Genomic DNA, 19,686 nt, shown 5'->3' with positions numbered 1-19,686 from the left:
GTTTCATGAAGGAGAAACAAATAGAACTTTCACACCGTAGCCTGGCCAGTCATGAAACTGGTTTTCAAAGCTTCTCTGATGCGCACCGCTCCCTCCTGTGCTCTTCTAACCACCCTGGTGTCTGGCTGCGCGTAACCAGCAGCCAGGTGATTTGCCTCAACCTCCCACCCTGCCATAAACGTCTCCCCCTTACTCTCACAGATATTGTGGAGCGCACAGCAAGCAGTAACAACAATGGGAATATTGGTTTTGCTGAGGTCTAACCGAGTCAGTAAACTGCGCCAGCACGCTTTTAAACATCCAAATGCACATTCTACCACCATTCTTCACTTGCTCCACCTGTAGTTGATTACTGTCCAGGCTTCTTGTGTATGGCTTCATGAGCCATGGCATTAAGGGGTAGGCTGGGTCCCAAAGATAACTATAGACACTTCAACATCCCCAACGGTTATTTTCTGGTCTGGGAATAAAGTCCCTTCCTGCAGCTTTTGAAACAGACCAGAGTTCCTGAAGATGCGAGCTGTACCTTTCCCAGCCATCCCACGTTGATGTTGGTGAAACGTCCCTTGTGATCCACCAGTGCTTGCAGCACTGTTGAAAAGTACCACTTGCGATTTATGTACTCGCCGGCTTCGCGCTCTGGTGGTAAGATAGGGATATGGGTTCCGTCTATGGCCCCACCACAGTTAGGGAATCCTATTGCAGAAAAGCCATCCACTATGACCTGCACATTTCCCAGGGTCACTACCCTTGATATCAGCAGATCTTTGATTGCGTTGGCTACTTTCATCACAGCAGCTCCCACAGTAGATTTGCCCACTCCAAATTGATTCCCGACTGACTGGTAGCTGTCTGGTGTTGCAAGCTTCCACAGGGCTATTGCCACTCACTTCTCAACTGTGAGGGCTGCTCGCATCTTGATATTCTTGCGCCTCAGGACAGGGGAAAGCAAGTCACAAAGTTCCATGAAAGTGCCCTTATGCATGCGAAAGTTTCGCAGCCACTGGGAATCGTCCCAGACCCACAACACAATGCAGTCCCACCAATCTGTGCTTGTTTCCCAAGCCCAGAATCGGCGTTCCACCGCACGAACCTGCCCCATTAGCACCATGATGCCCACATTGCCAGGGCCCGTGCTTTGAGAGAAGTCTCTGTCCATGTCCTCATCACCGCACTGACGTCGCCTATTCACCCGGTTTTGCTTTGCCAGGTTCTGGTGCTGCATATACTGCTGGATAATGCGTGTGGTGTTTAATGTGCTCCTAATTGCCAAAGTGATCTGAGCAGGCTCCATGCTTGCCATGGTATGGCATCTGCACAGAAAAAAGGCGCGGAATGATTTTCTGCCGTTGCTCTGATGGAGGGAGGGGCAACTGACGACATGGCTTACAGGGTTGGCTTACAGGGAATTAAAATAAACAAAGGGGGTGGCTTTACATCAAGGAGAAACAAAAACTGTCACACAGAATGGCCCCCTCAAGGATTGAGCTCAAAACACTGGGTTTAGCAGCTCAACCCACTGAGCTATCCCTGCCCCCTGGTATTTCAGGCAGGACTGAATCTCCATTAAACTTTTCAAGGTGCCCCTGACAGACCTCACCGAAACGATTGTTGGCCATTGATTTCATGGAGGGAGGGAGGGGGGATCAAATGAATACAAAACAAATCTGGTGTATTTCTTGTTTTGATCCACTCCATCTATCTTTTACATCTTTGGCTGGCAGCAGACAGTGCAGTAGGACTGTAGCCATCCTCATCTCCTGCCTGCTTGCCGTAAGATGGTACAATAGGACTGCCGGCAGGACTAAAGAGAATGACCTGGTCGAGTCACTCCTAATTTAGTCCCTGCGCCCATGTCTGCCCAGGCACTCCTGACCCACCTTACCGAGGTGGCCAGGAGCACCTCGGACATGACGACGATGGCTATCAGGCCTACTGCACCATCTGCTGCCATAAGGCAATGGGTTGCTGCTGTGTAGCAATGCAGTACCGCATCTGCCAGCACCCAGGAGACGTACAGTGACAGTGAGCTGAGTGGGCTCCATGCTTGCCATGGTATGGCGTCTGCACAGGTAACTCAGGAGAAAAAGGTGCAAAACAATTGTCTGCCGTTGCTTTCACAGAGTGAGGGAGGGTCTGACGACATGTACCAGAACCACCTGCGACAATGTTTTTGCCCCATTAGGCATTGGGATCTCAACCCAGAATTCCAATGGGTGGCGGAGACTGCGGGAACTGTGGGATAGCTGCCCACAGTGCAACACTCTGGAAGTCGACGCTAGCCTCGGTACTGTGGAAGCACTCCGCCGAGTTAATGCACTTAATGCACTTAGAGCATTTTGTGTGGGGACACACACAATTGACTATATAAAAACAATTTATAAAAAACCGACTTCTATAAATTTGATCTAATTTTGTAGTGTAGACACACCCATAGACTCATAGATTCATAAACTCATAGATATTAAGGTCAGAAGGGACCATTATGATCATCTAGTTTGACCTCCTGCACAATGCAGGCCACAGAATCTCACCCACTCACTTCTGCAATAAACCTCTCACCTATCTCTGAGCTATTGAAGTCCTCAAATCATGGTTTAAAGACTTCAAGGTGCAGAGAATCCTCCAGCAAGTGACCCGTGCTACAGAGGAAGGCGAAAAACCCCCAGGGCCTCTTCCAATCTGTCCTGGAGGAAAATTCCTTCCAGACCCCAGATATGTTGATCAGCCGAACCCTGAGCATGTGAGCAAGATTTACCAGCCAGATACCCAGAAAAGAATTCTCTGTAGTAACTCAGATCCCACCCCATCTAACATGGCATCACAGGCCATTGGGCCTATTTATCATGAATAGTTAAAGATCAATTAATTGCCAAAATCATGTTATCCCATCATACCATCTCCTCCATAAACTTATTGAGTTTAATCTTGAAGCCAGATAGGTCTTTTGCCCCCACTGCTTCCCTTGGAAGGCTGTTCCAGAACTTCACTCCTCTGATGGTTAGAAACCTTTGTCTAATTTCAAGTCTAAACTTCCTGATGGCCAGTTTATATCCATTTGTTCTTGTGTCTACATTGGTTCTGAGCTTAAATAATTCCTCTCCCTCTCCGGTATTTATCCCTCTGATATATTTATAGAGAGCAATCATATCTGCCCTCAACCTTCTTTTGGTTAGGCTAAACAAGCCAAGCTCCTTGAGTCTCCTTTCATAAGACAAGTTTTCCATTCCTCGGATCATCCTAGTAGCCCTTCTCTGTACCTGTTCCAGTTTGAATTCATCCTTCTTAAACATGGGAGACCAGAACTGCACACAGTATTCCAGATGAAGTCTCACCAGTGCCTTGCATAACTTGTATAACACCTCCTTATCTCTACTGGAAATAACCTCGCCTGATGCATCCCAAAACCGCATTAGCTTTTTTCATGGTCATATCACATTGGCAACTTATAGTCATCCTGTGGTCAACCAATACTCCAAGGTCCTTCTCCTCCTCTGTTACTGCTAATTGATGCGTCCCCAGCTTATAACTCAAAATTCTTGTTAGTAATCCCAAAATGCATGACCTTACACTTCTCACTATTAAATATCATCCTATTACTATTACTCCAGTTTACATGGTCATCCAGATCCTCCTGTATGATATCCCAGTCCTTCTCTAAATTGGCAATACCTCCCAGCTTTGTATCGTCTGCAAACTTTATTAGCACACTCCCACTTTTTGTGCCGAGGTCAGTAATAAAAAGATTAAATAAGATTGGTGCCAAAACCGATCCCTGAGGAACTCCACTGGTAACCTCCCTCCAGCCTGACAGTTCACGTTTCAGTATGACCCATTGTAGTCTCCCTTTTAACCAATTCCTTATCCACCTTTCAATTTTCATATTGATCCCCGTCTTTTCCAATTTAACTAATAATTCCCCATGTGGCACCGTATCAAATGCCTTACTGAAATCTAGGTAAATTATATCCATTGCGTTTCCTTTGTCTAAAAAATCTGTTACTTTCTCAAAGAAAGAAAAGGAGTACTTGTGGCACCTTAGAGACTAACCAGTTTATTTGAGCATGAGCTTTCGTGAGCTACAGCTCACTTACATGGCTGTTACTCTGAAATTTCTCAAAGAAGGGGATCAGGTTGGTTTGGCACGATCTACCTTTTGTAAAACCATGTTTTATTTTGTCCCATTTCCCATTGACCTCAATGTCCTTAACTACTTTCTCCTTCAAAATTTTTTCCAAGACCTTGCATACTGCAGATGTCAAACTAACAGGCCTGTAGTTACCAGGATGACTTTTTTTCCCTTTCTTAAAAATAGGAACTATGTGAGCAATTCTCCAGTCATACGGTACAACCCCTGAGTTTACAGATTAATTAAAAATTCTTGCCAATGGGCTTGCAATTTCGTGTGCCAATTCCTTTAATATTCTTGGATGAAGATTATCTGGGCCCCCCAATTTAATCCCATTAAGCTGTTCGAGTTTCGCTTCTACCTCAGATATGGTAATATCTACCTCCATATCCTCATTCCCATTTGTCATGCTACCATTATCCCTAAGATCCTCTTTAGCCTTATTAAAGACTGAGGCAAAGTATTTGTTTAGATATTGGGCCATGCCTAGTTTATCCTTAACCTCCACTCCATCCTCAGGGTTTAGCATTCTTCTTTCTTTGTTTTCTTCTTATTTATATGGCTATAGAACCTTTTATTATTGGTTTTAATTCCCTTTGCAAGGTCCAACTCTACTTGACTTTTAGCCTGTCTCACTTTATCCCTACATGTTCTAACCACAATAAAGTAGCTTTCCGTGCTGATCCCTCCCATCTTCCACTACCTGTATGCTTTCTGCTTTTTTTAAATCACCTCTCTGAGATGCTTGCTCATCCAGCTTGGTCTACAATTCCTGCCTATGAATTTTTTCCCTTTCTTGGGATGCAGGCTTCTGATAGCTTCTGCAGCTTTGACTTGAAGTAATCCCAGGCCTCCTCTGCCTTTAGACCATAAATTCTTCAGTCCAATCCACTTCCCTAACTAATTTCCTTAATTTTTGAAAGTCAGCCCTTTTGAAGTCAAAAATCCTAGTTGCAGATTTATTTTTGTTTATCCTTCCGTTCAATTTGAACTGAATTAGCTCATGATCACTTGAACCAAGGTTGTCCCCTACAACCATTTCTTCTGTGAGGTCCTCACTACTCACCAAAACCAAATCTAAAATGGCATCCCCTCTAGTCGGTTCAGCAACTACTTGATGAAGGAATCCATCAGCTATCGCATCTAGGAAAATCTGAGCCCTATTATTATTACTAGCACTCGTCCTCCAGTCTTTATCTGGGAAGTTAAAGTCTCCCATGATCACGCAGTTTACATTAGTATTTACTTCATTAAAAACATTAAAGAGGGCTCTATCCATATCCAAATTAGATTCCGGCGGTCTATAGCACACCCCAAGCACTATCACAGGAGAGGCTCTAGTAGTTTTTTCCCCAGTGTGATTTTTGCCCAGACAGACTCTGTCTTATCCATTCCATCGCTTCTTATTTCTTTACATTCTACCTCATCATTGATATACAGTGCTACTCCACCACCTTTACCTTTATTTCCATCTTTCCTAAACAGCAAATACCCTTCAATAGCTGTAGTCCAGTCATGACGACTATTCCACCATGTTTCTGTTGTCCCTATAATATCTGCAAAAAGAAAAGGAGGACTTGTGGCACCTTAGAGACTCACCAATTTATTTGAGCATAAGCTTTCGTGAGCTACAGCTCACTTCATCAGATGCATATAATATCTGGTTTCACTTCCTGCACCAGTAGCTCTAGTTCCTCCATTTTGTTACCGAGGCTCCTCGCATTGGTGTACAAACATCTTAATTTTTGCTGTTTGGCCTCGCTCACATTCTGTACCCGATTAGGCACGGACATTCTACAGCCAGTATGACCTATTAGACTGGTATCCACACTGCCCTTCCTCCTTATGTCCATTCTCCTACCCATGGCTGTATCCTTTCTTACTTTGTTTTCTTCCCTCTCAATGCTAAAATCTGGCATGGAGATTACCTGGACATCTTCCAACCATCTCCCCCAAATTCCTAGTTGAAAGCTCTCTTAATCAGTTGTGCCAGCCTCCATCCTAGAAGTCTGTTTCCTTCCCTACTCAGATGAAGTCCATCCCGAGAGAACTGTCCTCTGTCCATGAATGCCTCCCAGTGGCCATACATCCCACAGCTCTCCTTATAGCACCACTGCCTGAGCCATCTATTGATAGTCATAATCTTGTCACACCTTTGTTGCCCTTCTCCAGGAACAGGCAGAATCCCACTGAAGATCACCTGAGCCTGGATTTCCTTAAGCGTCTTCCCCAGCCTGGCATAGTCTCCCTTGATACGTTCCAGTGAGAATCTACTGGTATCATTTGTTTCCACATGAAGGACAATCAGTGGATTCTTTCTCGTTCCCTTTAAGATCCTTTTCAGCCTCAGGTCCACATCCTGTATCTTAGCACCTGGAAGACAGCACACCCTTCTATTCTCTGGATCAGCTCTGGTTACAGGCCTGTCTATTCTTCTCAGTAAGGAGTCCCCGATCACGTAAACCTGCCTTTTCCTGGTGACGGTGCAATTCTCCAGTCTATCCCCTGTTCCCTCTGGCTGCAAGTTCTTTCCACTCCTGTTCACTCTTGTAATCCTCTTCAACCCATCCTGTATCCTCCTGGGGCTCATATTTGGTGTAGTCTCCATTGACTCTTCCCCTTTTCCTATAGGACTAGCCGCTCTTCTCTTCTTCCTTGCCCTTCCACCTTCAGTGATCACTTGCTGAGCCCCTTCTTCATTTTCCAACTCTGCAAACCTTTTCTTGAACTCTATTTCTCCTTCACTAGCCCATCTTTTCCTCTGCCTGGTACTCTTAGTCACATGCTTCCACTGTCCACTTTCCTCACCCAGCAGTCTCCCCTCAGAGTTCTTCGGTCCTGCTTCCATCTGCAAGTCTGAGCTTTTCCCTTCAGCTGCCTCATGTCTTTGCTCCATAATCCACTCGAACCCCCTTCTAAACTCAACCAGACTTTTCACCTGCATCTCCAGTCCTCGGATCTTTTCTTCCATCAGCTCTATCAGACGACACTTCATGCAGACAAAACTCTTTCCAGGTACCCCCTCCAGGATCATGTAGCTTCCACATCCAGTCATCTTCATTGTGTCTTCCACTACATGGGTCACTCCCACTGCTGCCTCTGTCATGGCCTTCCCACCTAAATCCTGTTAATCTGGGAAACACAAACCGCACCAAAACACCACCACCCACAGCAAAAACAAACCCCAAACAAGCACCACAAGACAAACTCCCACTCCAACTCCCCTGTTTACAGCTCTGTTTGCTGGCTCCTGTGTCGCTGCAGCTCTCTGTGCTGCTGCCTGACTGGCTAGTTAGCCTGTTTTCTTCTCTTATTGGTTATTTAGAGGGTAATTGTTGGGATAATTTGCCTTGGATTGTTCCCAAGACAATGTCAGGTCCCAAACTTGGTAGGGGATTCAAAAGGTATGCAAACTGCTCAGCCCTCATTCCTGGGGCCTGGACTACACTGTGGGGGGATCGATCTAAGTTATGCAACTTCAGCTATGGGAATAATGTAGCTGAAGTCGACGTACTTAGATCTACTTACTGCGGTGCCTTCACTGCAGTAGGTTGATGGCTAACGCTCTCCTGTCAACCCTGCCTGCACCTCTTGCCCTCGTGGAGTACCGGAGTTGACGGGAGAGCACTCGGCGGTCGATTTATCGTGTCTAGACTAGATTTATCGCTGCCTGTCGATCCAGCAGGTAATGTAGACAAACCCTGAGACTGACACACATGTTCAGTGTCTAGTGTTCCAGGGAGAGGCTCATGTTGTGTCACAGTTTATAATTTGGCATGCCTTCACTAGTTGGACAAGGAATGACAGATGGTGCAGGTGCCCTTGGCTTCCTTAAGCTTTCAGCCAGACTGTCCTAGCAGTCCTTCAGGAATTTCAAAGTCTGCCTCTTCTGCCGAGGTCTTCCATTAAATATCCCATTGCCTCAGTCTTGGTGCTGCACACAATACTGGGCCTGACATCAATCTCCCCAAGTCATATGTCTAGTGGGGTTGAGCACCCTGCCCAGCATCTCAGCGCCACAGGCTCTATCAAAACAGACAGCTCCAGCACTGTAGTCTACACTAGTATCAGCATTGGCACCAAACACTGCCTTGGTGTTCTTAGAATAGACATTGACACTACAAATAAAAGACAAGCTTCCAGATCTCCTCATTGCAGAGAGATGTTTGTTAAAATTTATAATTTAGAGAAGCTCCCTCATAAGTGACAGCATTATGAATATAGGAATTTTGAGACATGCACTGGCGACAGGAGTGGAAAACACAGGGTATGTGTGTACCATGGACACTTCCAAGTTTTCTACTAAACATTTATGCCTTTCTCATTCACTGGCTTGATGTTTAATGACCTCCAAGATCATTCTATCATGTCAGAAGTGCCAAATGAGAAAGAGGCGGAAGTAATTTTTAGGTTAATTCTGTGTTTGAAACTGATAACAGGAAAGAGGAGTGTGTGGAACAACAAACAAAGAACAACAAAGGCTTTTGTACATATTTTCTGAGCAGAATAGTAATCTGATACATTTGAGAAGGGAAGAAAACCAAAAAATGGACATGTTGCAAACTCCATCCAGTCTGCAATTATCAGGCACGTTGCAGAGAACTGGAAAAAATTCTGAAAGAGATTTGAATTGTATAGGGGCAGAGGAGAAAAGTGATGAAGTGAAATCATCTGTCTTTCTGCATATTGTTGGGGAGGAAGGATTGGATATTTGTAACAACTTTAAGTTTGAAGAAGGTGAAAGCATGAACTTAAGTAAAATACTGACCAAATTTGAGGAATATTGCATCCCAAAAAAGAATTAAACCATAGGCGCCGACTCCGTGCGTGCTCTGGGGTTGGAGCACCCATGGGGAAAAAATGGTGGGTGCTGAGCATCCACCAACAGCTCCCCTATCAGCTCCTCCCCACCTCCAGTAGCATCTCCTGCTTGCTGGACAGCCCCACAGATCAGCGCCTCCCCCTCTCTCCCCACTCCTCCTGCCTGCCACAATTGGCATGCAGGAAGCAGGCAGTGGGGGAGGAGCAAGTATGTGTCACACTGGAGGGAGGGGATGGAACTGGGCCGGAGGAGGCGGGGCAGGGGTGGGGCCTTGGGAGAAGAGGTGGCGTGGGAGTGGGTCCTGGGGCAGAGCGGAGGGTCCAGCACCCACTGGCACTTTGGAAAGTTTGCGCCTGTGAATGAGACCTTTGAGAGAGACAATTATTTTACATGCACACAAAAAAACTTAATGATAGTTTAGAGTAATGTGTCACAGAATTAAGGAAGCTCAGTGAGACCTGTGACTTTGATGGGCTGACAGAGATTCTGGTCAAAGATAGCAGTAAAGACAATGTTTTAAGAGAGAGACTGCTCCGTGAACGAGATTTAACTTGAGGAAAAATCTCTCTGTATATGCAAAGCAGTGGAAACTGTGAAAGCACGCGCCAAAGAGTTGAATTCCCTAGAAGGCGTTATTCACACACTAAATACAAAAGAATATAGCCAGAAAAGGTCAGATCAAAAAATGCAATCACCCACTATGAAAGCAACTGCTGAGGGGAGAGTAAATACAGATTATGTGGAAAGTGGATCACAGCATGGCCCTAAACAGTGTTTTGCCTTGGGAAGCTCTATCAGAAATGCTGCAGATTCCACATGCAGAAAAGTCAAGAGCATATAGTTGAAGACAACCTGGTTGAGGAGTTTTACATAGGTGTGCTGGAATCAAGCAAAACTGATGAGGGGGACTGGATCCCGCCAGTGACAGTGAATGAAACCATTATTCTACTCAACCTGGACACAGAAGATCAGGTTATTATTCTATCTGAACAAGATTATGAGAGACTGAAAATGAGATCAAAACTGGGACCAACAAAAATAAAAGTAACTGGTTATTCTGGAGTATACCATTGGAGGAGAAGTGCCTTTTTAGCATCAGATATGAGACCGCCACATATAGGCTCCCAATCATTGTAGTACCAAAGTATGTGACCAATATCTCTTGGCTTAAAGACACATTCTGAGAATGACTACACAGTGACTTAGTGCCTGGCAAGTCAGCTTGCTGCACGCTAACTCAGCATGTGGACATAGCTACAGTGCACTCCAGGACTTTTACTACTGCCTCTTTAGCTTGTCTAAGATAGGATCCTATGTAGAGATTTGCAAAGCAGCAACATGGAGTTGGGTTCAAACTTTTACTTAGCACTATTTGTTGGATTTGGCATTGTGTCCCATTGCTTGGTTTGGTAAGGTGGTACTACGGTTCATTTTTGCCTAGAATTCCTCACCTACCATCCTCTGATGGGAGCATTGCTTGCTAATCTCCTGTAAGGGGGAATGCACAGAAGCCCTCAAAGAAGAAAGAAGGGTTGGTTACTTGTAACTGTTGTTCTTCACGTGTTGCCTGAGTTCAGTCACACTTCCCACCTGCCTTCCTCTCTGCCTCAGAGTGCTTTATATTCCAGGAGAAAGATCTGAGGTGTCAGGCGGGGGAATATTCTGTTATGAAAAAGCACATCTGCAACTCCCAGCAGACATGGCTTTTTACATAAGTCCCCAGCTCAACACACCCATAAGTGTGAATGCACAGAGACAACTCTTGAAGCACCATAGTACTAGTAAGTAAAACTTTTCTGCACAGCTAAGTGTAGCCCCCAGAAAGATCTCTTGTACTGCTACCTCTGCTGCTCAGAAGTGCTAGGAAAAATTAGGAAAGTTAACTCTGATGCAGAAACAATTGAATTACTAGCTTAGAACTATCTGAACAACACAGTGACAGCATTAATTGAAAATATATTTCTTACTGAATTTTAAAAATAACTAACATATATATAAAGCAAAAACACCCTGTAAATTGACATAAGTTTACAGCACTTATGGGAGGAGGAGAATACTGCATTTTCTCCATGTCTTGTTCCTTTTTTGTTATTTTAAAGGACGGTCAATTGGTTTATCTTATATTAATATGTGATATTTTGGCCCATATATAAACTTATGAATAAATTATGCTGTTTATTCCTTTGTGTGTGTCTGTGTAAATGTACGCATGCGTGCATGCATGCATATACATATAGAGAGAAAGATGAGGGAAGGGATATATACTATTTTTATATAAACAGTACAGAATGAATCCTCATAAAAGAATCCTACCACCACCAACCCATGTATAAATGCATGTGTTAATCAGGTAACTGGTCAAGCAGAAGGGTATTTGCAATATAATTCCATTCTTCTTCAAAGTGGCTTGTGTATATTCCCACCTGTAAGGAATATCAGGCACCACTGAGTTTCAGGAATCTTTTAGAAAAGCAGTCCCTGTTAGGGCCATATAAGCAACCTTGCAAAAAAGTTACTTATGTGTAACCTTTTTTGCACTAAGCAGCCTTTCATTAAGTAGGGAAATAAAATATTTGTCATTTATTTTGCAGGTATATCGACCCGTGTCTGCCACAGATAGCTTACAAGACTGTAGAGCCTATTTAGAGTCTCTGCCAGACACTGATTCACCAGAGCTATTTGGAATGCACGCCTGTGCTGGAAGAGCATTCCTGGAATCTCAGGCACAAACCTTTATTGATACCATTGTCAGTATGCAGCCAAGAATCAGCATGGACACCCTGATCATGAGGTCAGTGTTTTAAAAAGAAACTGTTTTGGTGACAGAACAAAGCAGAATCTATTAGCTAAAAGAGTTAGAAAGTTATTTGTCATGCTTGCCCACAATTTTAAAGCTTATTTGTATATACTTAACTCTAATTTACTGAATGAGTAAAACAAGGGGAGTGAGTTAATATTTTTTTATTGGACCGACTTCTGTTGGTAAGAAAGACAAGCTTTCGAGCTCCACAGAACTCTTCTTCAGGTCTGGGAGAGGTACTCAGGACTTATCTACACTTAAAACATTGCACTGGCACAGCTATGTCGCCACTGTAGTGCTTCAGTGAAGACACTACCTATGTTGAAGGGATGGCTTCTCCTCAGGGTATGCCTACACTACGAAATTAGGTCGAATTTATAGAAGTTGGTTTTGAGGAAAGCGTTTTTATACAGTCAATTGGGTGTGTCCCCACACAAATGCACTAAGTGCATGTAGTCAGCAGAGTGTGTCCACAGTACCGAGGCAACCGTCAACTTCCGGAGCATTGCACTGTGGGTAGCTATCCCACAGTTCCTGCAGTCTCCACTGCCCATTGGAATTCTGGGTACAAATCCCAGTGCCTGATGGGGCTAAAACATTGTCGCGGGTGGTTCTGGGTACATATCGTCAGGCCCCCCTTTCCTCCCTCCTTCCGTGAAAGAAAGGGCAGACAATCGTTTTGCACCTTTTTTCTTGAGTTACCTGTACAGATGCCATACCATGGTGTCAAGGTTCCTCTCCCACTCTGAACTCTAGGGTACAGATGTGGGGACATGCATTAAAAACCTCCTAAGCTTACTTTTACCAGCTTAGGTTAAAACTTCCCCAAGGTACAAATTAATTTTATCCTTTGTCCTTGGAATATCCACTGCCACCACCAAACTCTAACTGGGTTTACTGGGAAACGTAATTTGGACACGTCTTTCCCCCCAAAATCTACCAACCCTGGGAAAGATTTGGTAAAAATCCTCACCAATTTGCATAGGTGACCACAGACCCAAACCCTTGGATCTGAGAACAATGAAAAGGCATTCAGTTTTCTTACAAGAAGACTTTTCATAGAAATAGAAGTAAAGGAATCACCCCTGTAAAATCAGGATGGTAGATACCTTACAGGGTAATTAGATTCAAAACATAGAGAATCCCTCTAGGCAAAACCTTAAGTTACAAAAAGGACACACAGACAGAAATAGTCATTCTATTCAGCACAGTTCTTTTCTCAGCCATTTAAAGAAAACATAATCTAACGCATACCTAGCTAGATTACTTACTAAAAGTTCTAAGACTCCATTCCTGTTCTATCCCCAGCAAAAGCAGCATACCGACAGACACAGCCCCTTTGTTTCTCTCCCTCCTCCCAGCTTTTGAAAGTATCTTGTCTCCTCATTGGTCATTTTGGTCAGGTGCCAGCGAGGTTACCTTTAGCTTCTTAACCCTTTACAGGTGAGAGGATTTTTCCTCTGGCCAGGAGGGATTTTAGAGGGGTTTACCCTTCCCTTTATATTTATGACACATGGCAAGCATGGAGTCCGCTCAGCTAACCGTCACCATATGTCTCCTGGGTGCTGGCAGACACGGTACTGCATGGCTACACAGGTTTCAGAGTAACAGCCGTGTTAGTCTGTATTCGCAAAAAGAAAAGGAGTACTCGTGGCACCTTAGAGACTAACCAATTTATTAGAGCATAAGCTTTCGTGAGCTACAGCTCACTTCCTCAGATGCATATCGTGGAAACTGCAGCAGGCTTTATATATACACAGAATATATACATATTCTCTGTGTATATATAAAGCCTGCTGCAGTTTCCACGATATGCATCTGAGGAAGTGAGCTGTAGCTCACGAAAGCTTATGCTCTAATATTCTCTGTGTATATATAAAGCCTGCTGCAGTTTCCACGATATGCATCTGAGGAAGTGAGCTGTAGCTCACGAAAGCTTATGCTCTAATAAATTGGTTAGTCTCTAAGGTGCCACGAGTACTCCTTTTCTTATGGCTACACAGCAGCAGTTTATTGCCTTTTGGCAGCAGACAGTGCAGTATGACTGGTAGCTGTCATCGATGTAGTCCTGGGTCCTCTTTTAACTGACCTCGATGAGGTCAGGGGCACCTGGGCAAACATGGAAGTGACTCAGCCAGGTCATTTCCCTTTTAAGTTTTGTCTTATGGCGATTGAGTCCTACCGTCAGTGCACTGTCTTTTAATCAGCAGCCAGCAGAAGATGATGCACCATCATACTGCACCATCTTCTGCTGAGCACCAAGGAGATGATGATGGCTAGCAGTCGTACGGCACAGTCTGCTGCCAGCAAGATGTATAAAGATAGATGAAGTGGCTCAAAACAAGAAATAGACCAGATTGTTTTGTATTCAAAACAAATCCTCCCTCCATCCATGAAATCAATGGCCTGCTAAACCCAGTTTTGAGTTTTATCCTTGAGGTTTTGAGTTCTATACTTGAGGGGGCCATTCTGATTCTCGCAAAGCCGCCCCCATTGTTGATTTTAATTCCCTGTAAGCCAACCCTGTAAGCCATGTCGTCAGTCGCCCCCCCTCCGTCAGAGCAATGGCAGACAATCGTTCTGCACCTTTTTTCTGTGCAGATGCCATACCACGGCAAGCATGGAGCCTGCTCAGATCACTTTGGCAATTAGGAGCACATTAAACACCACACGCATTATCCAGCAGTATATGCAGCACCAGAACCTGGCAAAGCAAAACCGGGTGAATAGGCGACGTCAGTGCGGTGATGAGGACATGGACAGAGACTTCTCTCAAAGCACGGGCCCTGGCAATGTGGGCATCATGGTGCTAATGGGGCAGGTTCATGCGGTGGAACGCCGATTCTGGGCTTGGGAAACAAGCACAGATTGGTGGGACTGCATTGTGTTGTGGGTCTGGGACGATTCCCAGTGGCTGCGAAACTTTCGCATGCATAAGGGCACTTTCATGGAACTTTGTGACTTGCTTTCCCCTGTCCTGAGGCGCAAGAATATCAAGATGCGAGCAGCCCTCACAGTTGAGAAGTGAGTGGCAATAGCCCTGTGGAAGCTTGCAACACCAGACAGCTACCAGTCAGTCGGGAATCAATTTGGAGTGGGCAAATCTACTGTGGGAGCTGCTGTGATGAAAGTAGCCAACGCAATCAAAGATCTGCTGATATCAAGGGTAGTGACCCTGGGAAATGTGCAGGTCATAGTGGATGGCTTTTCTGCAATAGGATTCCCTAACTGTGGTGGGGCCATAGACGGAACCCATATCCCTATCTTACCACCAGCGCGCCAAGCCGGCGAGTACATAAACCAAAAGGGGTACTTTTCAATAGTGCTGCAAGCACTGGTGGATCACAAGGGACGTTTCACCAACATCAATGTGGGATGGCTGGAAAAGGTACAGCTCGCATCTTCAGGAACTCTGGTCTGTTTCAAAAGCTGCAGGAAGGGACTTTATTCCCAGACCAGAAAATAACCATTGGGGATGTTGAAGTGCCGATAGTTATCCTTGGGACCCAGCCTACCCCTTAATGCCATGGCTCATGAAGCCACACACAGGAAGCCTGGACAGTAGTCAACTACAGGCGGAGCAAGTGAAGAATGGTGGTAGAATGTGCATTTGGATGTTTAAAAGCGCACTGGCACAGTTTACTGACTCGGTTAGACCTCAGCAAAACCAATATTCCCATTGTTGTTACTGCTTCCTGTGTGCTCCACAATATCTGTGAGAGTAAGGGGGAGACGTTTATGGCAGGGTGTGAGGTTGAGGCAAATCGCCTGGCTGCTGGTTATGCGCAGCCAGACACCAGGGTGGTTAGAAGAGCACAGGAGGGAGCGGTGCGCATCAGAGAAGCTTTGAAAACCAGTTTCATGACTGGCCAGGCTACGGTGTGAAAGTTCTATTTGTTTCTCCTTGATGAAACCCCTCCCCCTCCTTGGTTCACTCTACTTCACTGCAAGCTAACCACCCTCCCCGCCTCCCTTCAGTCACCACTTCCAGAGACAATTAAGTCATTGTTGCTTCACATTCATGCATTCTTTATTAATTCATCACACAAATAGGGGGATAACTGCCAAGGTAGCCCGGGAGGGTTGGTGGAGGGGGGAAGCACTGGGAGGGGTGGTGGAGGAGGGAAGGAAAAGGCCACACAGCACTTTAAAAGTTTAAAACTTTAAAACTTATTGAATGCCAGCCTTCTGTTGCTTGGGCAATCCTGTGGGGTGGAGTGGCTGGGTGGCCGGAGGCCCCCGAACCGCGTTATTGGGCATCTGGGTGTGGAGGCTATGGAACTTGGGGAGGAGGGCGGTTGGTTACACAGGGGCTGTAGCGGTGGTCTGTGCTCTTGCTGCCTTTCCTGCAGCTCAACCGTATGCTGGAGCATATCAGTTTGATCCTCCGGCAGCCTCAACATTGAATCCTGCCTCCTCTCATCACGCTGCCGCCACCTTTCAGCTTCAGCCCTCTCTTCAGCCCACCACTTACTCTCTTCAGCCCGCCATCTCTCCTCCCGGTCATTTTGTGCTTTCCTGCATTCTGACATTGTCTGCCTCCATGCATTCGTCTGTGCTCTGTGTGGGAGGACACCATGAGCTCAGAGAACATTTCGTCACGAGTGTGTTTTTTTCACCTTCTAATCTTTGCTAGCCTCTGGGAAGGAGAAGATCCTGTGATCCTTGAAACACATGCAGCTGCTGGAGAAAAAAAAGGGACAGTGGTATTTAAAAAGACACATTTTATAGAAGAAGGGGTACACTCTTTCACGGTAAACCTTGCTGTTAACATTACCTACATAGCACATGTGCTTTCGTTCCAAGGTCGCATTTTGCCTCCTCCAACCACGTGGCTAAACCTTCCCCCCTTCCACCTTCCCATGGCTAACAGTGGTGAACATTTCTGTTTTAGCCACAGGCAAACAGCCCAGCAGGAACGGCCACCTCTGAATGTCCCCATAAGAAAAGCACCCTATTTCAAACAGGTGACCATGAATGATATCACTCTCCTGAGGATAACACAGAGAGATAAAGAACGGATGTTGTTTGAATGCCAGCAAACATACACTGCAATGCTTTGTTCTACAATGATTCCCGAGTACATGCTACTGGCCTGGAGTGGTAAAGTGTCCTACCATGGCAGATGGAATAAGGCTGCCCTCTCCAGAAACCTTTTGCAAAGGCTTTGGGAGTACATCCAGGAGATCTGCGAATGCCAGGGCAAATTAATCATTAAACATGCTTGCTTTTCAACCATGAATACTATTTTAAAAGGTACACTCACCAGAGGTCCCTTCTCCACTTGGCGGGTCCGGGAGGCAGCCTTGGGTAGGTTCGGGGAGTACTGGCTCCAGGTCCAGGGTGAGAAACAGTTTCTGGATGTTGGGAAAACTGGTTTCTCCGCTTGCTTGCTGTGAGCTATCTACAACCTCCTCATCATCATCTTCCTTGTCCCCAAAACCTGCTTCCGTGTTGCCTCCATCTCCATTGAAGGAGTCAAACAACACAGCTGGGGTAGTGGTGGCTGAACCCCCCTAAAATGGCATGCAGCTCATCATAGAAGCGGCATGTTTTGGGCTCTGACCCAGAGCGGCCGTTTGCCTCCCTGGTTTTCTGGTAGGCTTGCCATAGCTCCTTAAGTTTCATGCGGCACTGCTTCGAGTCCCTGTTATGGCCTCTGTCCTTCATGCCCTGGGAGATTTTGACAAATGTTTTGGCATTTTGAAAACTGGAACGTAGTTCTGATAGCACGGATTCCTCTCCCCATACAGTAATCAGATCCCGTTCGGTCCATGCTGGAGCTCTTTTGCGATTCTGGGACTCCATCATGGTCACCTCTGCTGATGAGCTCTGCATGGTCACCTGCAGCTTGCCACGCTGGCCAAACAGGAAATTGAAATTCAAAAGTTCGCGGGCCTTTTCCTGTCTACCTGGCCAGTGCATCCGTGTTGAGAGTGCTGTCCAGAGCGGTCACAATGGAGCACTCTGGGATAGCTCCCGGAGGCCAATACCATCTAATTGTGTCCACAGTATCCCAAATTCTACCCAGCAAGGCCGATGTCTGCGCTAATCCCCTTGTCGGGGGTGGAGTAAGGGAATCGATTTTAAGAGCCCTTTATGTCGAAAAAAAGGGCTTCGTCATGTGGGCGGGTGCAGGGTTAAATCGATTTAACGCTGCTAAATTCGACCTCAACTCCTAGTGTAGACCAGCACTCAGTGTAGATAATCCAGCTCCCCAGGAGGCAGTTGCTAGGTCAATGGGAGAATTCTCTTGTCAACCTAGCACTGTCTAAACCGGGAGTTAAGTTGATTTAACTGCCTCGCTCAGGGGTGTGGATTTTTCACACCCCTAGGTGACATAGTTATGCCAACCTAATTCCCTAGTATAGACCAGGTCTTAGGGCATGTCTACACTACAGTCTTAAGTCAACCTATGTTAGGTTGACTTACAGCCACCTCAGTAACTACTGCGGTAGCTGATGTCCACACTGCCCTCCTTTTGTTGGTGGTGCGCGTTCTCACCAGGAGCACTTCCACCGACTGAAAAGGGGCTATGTGGAAGACTGAGAGCCAGGGCTCTCAGCTATATGTAGCTACCCGCCCAGCTGCCCCCTGGGGCTTCTCACCTCTGGCAGGGAGATCTGCATCTGGAGTCTGGTCAGCTGCCATGCTTCCAGTGGGGAACTGAGAGCCTGGGGGGCAGCTGGACTCCTGGCAGGAAGATCCCACGCCCGGAGTCTGGTTGGCTGCTATGTTCCCAGTGGGGAGCCAAGAACCCAGGGGGGCAGCCAGGCTCCCTGCCAGGAGTCTTGGTGCAGCCGGGCTCCCAGTGGGGAGCAGGGGCAGCAGGGCTCCCAGCCGGGAGCTCTGGTGGCAGCCCAAGCCAGGAGCCTGGGTGGCAACCTGGCTTGTAGCGGAGACCTGCTAGCATCCCTGCTGGAGAGCTGGGCTTTCCTGTCAATTTCACAGCTCTAGTGGAGCCGTGAAATTGACAAGGTAGCCAACACCCCATGTAAGTAATGCAGTATCTACACAGACACTTCATTGCCCTAACTACACCGACATAAGCCCCTCACAATATAAACAGACTTTAGTCTCCTCCGTCTTAAAAACCCACCCTTGATCCTCATGTTGCCTGTGCAGTTATTGATTATTCTTTCTTCTCTCCTTCATCTCAAAACTCATTGAATGCCTCATCTTCAACTGCTGTATGGATTTCATCTCCTCCAGTTCCATCCCTAGACCCTCTGCAGTCTGGATTCTGATCTGTACACTTCACTGAAACTGCTGTCACCAAACTCTCTAATGACCTATTCATGGCCAAATCCCAGGGCCTATACATTTAAATATTCTCATCCTCCTTAAATTCTTGGCTGCTTTTAACATAGTCAACTATGCTATTCTTCCTCAAGTCTTTTCCTCCCTTGGCTGTCATGATTCTCTCCTTTCCTGGTTCTCTAATTCTTCCTTCAGTGTTTTATTTGGTGGAGTCTCCTCCCTTCCAACTGTTGTGTTCTCTGCAGGGTTAAGTATTACTGTGTAATTCCAGAGGCCTTGCCACATTAATTAAATCTAATCTGCTGCATAGTAAAAGAGACCTTGCCTAGAAAAGAAAATGAGTATCTTCCTGGCCGTATTTTAGATTTACAGGCATCATTGTAACCTAAATTCCAACCCTCAGCTGGTTTGTTTGTGTTATATGGGTACAGTATTCTGTTCTTTGTGTATTGTGCAAGTCAAATATATTCTAGCTCCCATAAAACAACCACTAGGAAAATGATCAAATGTCCATGTAACTAACTTGCTTAGTGAACTGGCTATTTATCTGTAATTCCTAGTTTAAAATACTTATACCGCTTTGTCAGGAATCTGCCTTACTGCATAGATCATTGACTCTTCCCCAATGTCATGCTGAAAGGACCATTCTTTTGGAATATCCCCCACAACCTAACT

General features: G+C 45.7%; 1 protein-coding gene across 1 annotated transcript in view; it reads left to right on the top strand.

The window, feature by feature from the left end:
• DNAH14 (dynein axonemal heavy chain 14) overlaps positions 1-19,686 on the top strand; it is a 454,606-nt gene that overhangs the window by 418,421 nt on the left and 16,499 nt on the right. The window contains 1 exon segment of the mRNA XM_078851974.1: positions 11,543-11,742. Within this exon segment, the coding sequence (XP_078708100.1) occupies positions 11,543-11,742 (200 nt within the window).

The sequence above is a fragment of the Lepidochelys kempii genome, chromosome 3 (genome assembly GCF_965140285.1).
Source record: "Lepidochelys kempii isolate rLepKem1 chromosome 3, rLepKem1.hap1, whole genome shotgun sequence".
NCBI lineage: Eukaryota > Metazoa > Chordata > Testudines > Cheloniidae > Lepidochelys > Lepidochelys kempii.
This window is presented reverse-complemented; position numbering and strand designations above follow the sequence as displayed.